We start from the raw sequence: 5,923 nt of genomic DNA on the forward strand, positions 1-5,923 counted from the left end.
CAAGAATTGCATATATGAAGTATGAAAGCCCTAGCCCTTACCATTCAAAAGTTATGGCCAAGGTTAAAGTTTTTTATAAGTATGAAAAATTTCCAAGGTCAAAAGGTCAAGGTTGTTGGTATCCAATGAAAGATCTTTTCACAAAGAATGTATATATGAAATATGAAAGTCCTAGTATCTACCATTCAAAAGTTATTGCCAGATTAAAAGTTTGGAATTTTTGTGTAAAAAGGGGTTAAACTCCAAGGTAAAGGTCAATATGTTTAAATTGGTGGTACCCAAAGAAAGGTCTTGCCACATAGAATACATATGTGAAAAATGAAAGTCCTAGTATTGGCAATTCAAAAGTTGTGACCAAGGTCAAAGTTCTTGAAAAAAGTCTTACTCAAAGGTCAAGGTCAAAGGGTCAAAGTTCATGGTATCTAATGAAAGGTCTTCTTACAAGGACTATATATGTGAAGTATGAAAGCCCTAGTCCTAACCGTTCAAGGTTTATGGTCGAGAGTAAAGTTTTTCAAAAGGTGGTAAATCTCCAATGTCAAGGTCAAAGTTGTTGGTATCCAATGAAAGGTCTTGCCAAAAAAAAATATATATGTGTGAAATATGAAAGTCCTAGTTTCTATCATTCAAAAGATATGGCCAAAGAAAAAGTTAGGATTTTTTGTGTAAAAGTGGGTCAAACTCAAAGGTCAAGGTCAAAAGGTCAAATTTGGTGGTACCCAAAGAAAGGTCTTGACGCAAAGAATACACTTGTGAAATATGAGCTCCGCTAAATCAAAAGTTATGGGTAAGGTTAAAGTTTTTGTGACGGACTGACAGACGGACAGACTGACAGACTGACGGACAGACGAATGAGATTTAACGTCCCCTCGCTTTCGCGAAGGCGGGGGACAAAAAGGGTCAATTCTGCACGGTGATAGTATTGTGAGCGTGTAGATTTGGACGGTACTAAGGTTTCGTCTGGAACTGCATCCGTTGTTTGCAGAACGAACGGGGTAAGGGAATGTTGGCGTAGAGGGCACGAGGTATAAAGTAAAGGCGCTGTGTGGCCGTAAGGTAAAAATGAAGTATACAGTAGGTGTGCCTTATTCCCAAGGGTCCACCAATATGCAATTCCAGAGATAAAACAAAGGATGAAGGGTTCCGAATTTATTAGATGAGTCTCAACCATGGCAACAGTTAATATAAATCAACAAACAGACATATTAAAATGATCGAGTCGGATATGGCCGAAGTGGCCCCGAACTAAGAGTCCTAACGAGTCGGACGTGGCCGAGACTGGCATCCGTTTATTCCAGATTAAAGGCCCTGTAACACCAAGCTGCGTTCACACGGAGTCATTACAACGTTGTTAAATTTTTAAAATCGCCGTGAAATCGCAGGAAAATTGCACAGATTTCTGTTCAATTTTCACAATACAAGATGTCATGGCGTCCTTACGGCGACGGATGCGATTCTACGGCGATCTCATGGCGTTCTACTGCGTTCCGGCGGAATGTCTCTGCGATTGACTGCGCTTCCGCGGAGTTTTCACGGCGCATTAGGAGTTTTCACCTCGTGTTCACGGCGTTCTCACTGCGCTTGCTGCGTTCACAGTACGTTCACAATGCGTTCTATAAACATTGATATATATTCAGAAGGAATGTAAAACATTTTTGTTTAAAAATTCGAGTAACACGATGAAAAGACTTCTAATGACGCCAAGAAATATTCTAGATAATTAAAAATGCTCTATTTAAATAATTTAGTACTAAATAATTAGTAGTTAATAGTTTTATGATTAAACTCCTTTTTTCCAATTTATCGGTTCGGATGTGTTGTTAGATTTTCTTTAATTTTATTAAGTAAAAAAATAAACACAATGAAAAGTTTTCCACAAAATTTAAGTGAAACAACAGAACAAGTTCTGGTGTAATTTTCTCTGGAATTATTGCTGATCAAATATGATCCTATTGCTCTTGTTTGTGAGCTGGTTGACACCGGTCTAACAACGCCGTGAAAGCGCATTGTGATCGCCAACGGACGCTGTAGAGACAACCTGGGAGCGCAATGATCGCAATGACAATTCGGTGCTGTCGCTGTGTAATCGCAGTCGAAAAAATCACAAGACGATAAATATCATTAGATGCGCCGTAAAAACGCGATGGAAACGCAGTGACATCTCCAAGGACTCCGTGACATCTGCTTCAGGTCTCCGTGGAAGCGCAGTCTATTATCACTGCGTTTGTGCCGCGATCATGTGCGTCTTCAAAGCGTTCGTACGGAGCTCCCACTACGTTGTTGGAGATCTCACCGGGCTACTATTGCGATCATACTACGTTTCTACTGCGTTATTATCAGACCGCGATCACACGGCGCTTACTTTGTGCATGCCCAAAGTGATCGCCGTCCCCTGGCGTTCTCAAAGAAAGCAATACCAATCATGCAAGATACCTTGTTCAAACACGTATAAATATACAAATATACTTAATTGAATACAAATGTAAATGACCTTTCTTTTTTCATTATTTTTAAAATATTTTTTTAATATTCTTTAAAAAAAAACAATATAAAATTGATGCCAAAAAGCCAGGATGTCCAAATGATAACAAGATTGTTTGGGCATGTGAAAGAAAAGTGACATGTTTGTCCTTTACGTATTTTTTTTAAATTGAAAAAAGGAAAATTACTTTCAAATGCTGATCAATTTAAATTCAAACTGAATATTAGCTTATTATCTTATTAATTATAGAAGCCAATTTAATATATTTATCAGTATTTTGATCAAAGAGAGTCTCTTTCTTAGATATGATGGGATTCTACAATCCGTTTCCAGTTACACATTTTTAGATCAAGTAGAATACAAGACTTAGTGTGCGGTTTGATCAGAAACCATTGTCTTATAAATCTTTCTAACGCTTAAGTAAACATTCGTTTTCAATATCGCATATTTTTTATAACAAAACATGATTTTTTAAAGGGGGGGGCAAATAATAGTCCTGATTAATTTTGCATTGCAAATTTAGATATCCTATCACACACACATTAGTATTCTTTTAAAATTAATAATTAATCTTTGAAAAAAATATTATCAACAAGTAAAATAAACCACTTAAATAAACCCCCACTTTTCAATTTCATCGCAAGTTAAAAAAGAAATTTGACCTGAGAAAACTCTACGACCGTGCGAAAATTTACGAGGAGGGATGTCTCTTTTATAAAATATAACTTTCAGCCGTAGGGTACGACGGTCCATTAAACTCGAAAACTAGGCATCTTTTTCTAGGAGTGTCACTCCACTATAAAGAAATACTGCCAAATTCTATTCAATAGGACAAATTAATTTCTTTCAAACGTACCCGTAGCATTAACGTATCTTGCTACAATAAAGTTGTTCACATTCCAGAAAAAAAATCAATTTCTATATTAATGTAAGCAATATGAATAAAATAAGCTAATAACGATTTTCTCAAAATTTCTCCCCCCCCCCCCACCCCCCAACACCCGAAAATAATTTAAAGAGTATTTAAAGAGAAATTATAAAAAAGTACATATATAAAGGAAATCAAAGCTTATTTGTTATCAAAAATTTTTGATTTCAGCATAATTTAATTACAATCAATTGAATCATAAATTAAACACGTATATCAGTCTATGAATCAGTTTGTTTCGATCGAGAGAGAGAGATAAAGAGAGAGAGAGAAACAATTAAAAGACGGATTGCCATATTTTGTTTCAAGATGGTGTAATGAAATAGTGTAATAATGGCTTACATGATCATTTATATATTCAAATACTATTGATAGAAAACATACTGAATAAAATTCTAATGAAGTTTAATTTTGTTGTCAAGGAAGTTTTTAGCCCCCCACCCCACCCCCCCTGAAAATATTTGCTTGCACCACTTGAATTATAACCCTCTTTAGACTACATGTATGCACATATCCCATTTCAGTGAGTTGATCATTGTATGTTCAATTTCTAGATCCGTTCTCCACACTGACTGATGACGAGGTGTTGGTGTTATTCTGTTTTCTGTGTTCTGACTGCGGTCCTCCTGACTTCACTAACACAGAGTGGCTGGACATACTTAATGAGATACGACAGTACGCGTACGTTCAACAGAACGTGTACCGTAACTATAATCCTGTAACAAGTGAGGAAGCACAGCAGACTCTGGACAGACTGAAGTCAAGTGATTACCTTTGGGAAGATCAGGACAAGATAACGGAGGACACAAAGGATGAGACAATGTATTGGATAGCATCAATAGACATTAATATACCAATCTATCACAGTAGTTATAACACAGCCAGTATGTACCTAAGATCATTAGACTACAACAGAAAACCTGGAGAGAAGTGTGTCACTAGTATTGACCTTGTCATTGATAACGTACTGATACGCCGTCTACAGATGAACATACTGACTCACGTCACCATGGAGGACACGGATATATATGATGAGATACACAAGATATGTAAGTCTTTGTAAAGAAATGTAATTTTTCTCAAAATACAGAAAATGTTTCAATTGATTGATTGAATTCTAAAGATTGGTATATTTATAAACGTACGTTACTTTAAACGTTCCATGATATGATTCCTAAGATGTTGACCATTGATGAGGCTTGTACATTATGGCTGATGCTTTCATTCCATCTCCGGAAGCTTTACAATTTTTTTTTAATTCTGACAACTGAGATTCTTTATTGGATTATCTGTATACACGATATACTTTTGTATAACTTTAATTCCTTAGAAATATTTTGGTGGAAATTATATGTATAACAGTGTGACAATACTCGATCATCTTCTTCTACAGTGAATATTTCAAACCAGATACTAAAGGAGAGTGAGGATAAAAGAAAAGAGTTTCTATCGGATCTAAGAAGAGAAGGGGAGGCTGTACATTACGGAGGGAGATCACAGGACAGTGTCGATCACGTGACGTGGCTCTGGAGATACGGGAGACCTGACATCGTGAGATCCTGTATAGGTCTCCATCCACACTGGGATATTTACATCATCGACAACAAAGCTTACAGAAAATCAAGTACGAAAATTAATATATTTGAAATGTTTTATTCAGGTTTATTACAGTTTCTAACGTTGGAATTTTACAGTAAAATTATTAAAAATGCACGAAAAAAAGAGAGGGGGGGGGGTAGAATGTTTTTCCGTAAATAAAAAAAAGTGTACAAACATGAAACTTAGCCGTATTCTGCACAATGCTGAAAATATTTTCCTAACGGTAATAAGTGTGTGTATTTTGTATAGGTCAATAACTACAAAAAGCACACACCGCATGTACAGGGAAACCTTGCACACTATTATATAGTAATTTTACACAGTGTTAAGTCTACATCATGTTCTGATCATGCAATCTGGGTGATAATGAAGTTGTTTCCAGAGAATGAACAATTCTGAAACCTGGTTATTCCCGATCTCTATCCCCACAATACATGAATATATTATCTTTAGTAAATTTTATATATATATTATCGATCCCCAGAAGTTAACCCCCTCGGATTTTTTTGTAAAAAGAATGACCGGTTAATGTTTATCATTCTAATGTAATTATATTTATATGTTCACATACCCCATATATATCTATCGTTCATTGGGACGGGTTGTTTTATGTGGGGATCCTAAAGGGGGGGGGGGACCGAGATGTAATTATGAAATCTAACCCTGTTACAGAAATAAACATACTTGTATTTAGTATGTATTTATAAATTTAGAAAATAATTAATTTTAGTTTCACAACTAAACAGTAAAAAAAAGCTACAACGTAAAATAGCGACATTCAAGAATCCAAACATATTTTAAAATACAGTGTTCCAAGTTGCGACTAAAACGGTCGCATTTGCGACCAAAAAATTGGTTTTGCGACTAGAAATTAAAACTAAATTGCATTTTCGCGACTGAGAAAATTTGGGCTG

At 35.8% G+C, this 5,923-nt stretch overlaps 1 protein-coding gene across 1 annotated transcript; it reads left to right on the forward strand.

Annotated features, from left to right (window-relative positions):
- Window positions 1-3,964: 3,964 nt before the first annotated feature.
- LOC134268438 (uncharacterized) lies at window positions 3,965-5,145 on the forward strand (the record flags this gene model as incomplete). Its single annotated transcript, XM_062750697.1, has 2 exons — window positions 3,965-4,459; window positions 4,804-5,145. Coding segments are annotated over 2 exons (837 nt in total), but the record flags the coding sequence as incomplete, so codon positions are not given.
- Between the last annotated feature and the right edge of the window lie 778 nt (window positions 5,146-5,923).

This window comes from Saccostrea cucullata, unplaced genomic scaffold (assembly GCF_032062105.1).
Source record: "Saccostrea cucullata isolate Sc308-1 unplaced genomic scaffold, CSIRO_AGI_Scuc_v1 ctg8487, whole genome shotgun sequence".
In the NCBI taxonomy this organism is placed as follows: Eukaryota; Metazoa; Mollusca; class Bivalvia; order Ostreida; family Ostreidae; genus Saccostrea; species Saccostrea cuccullata.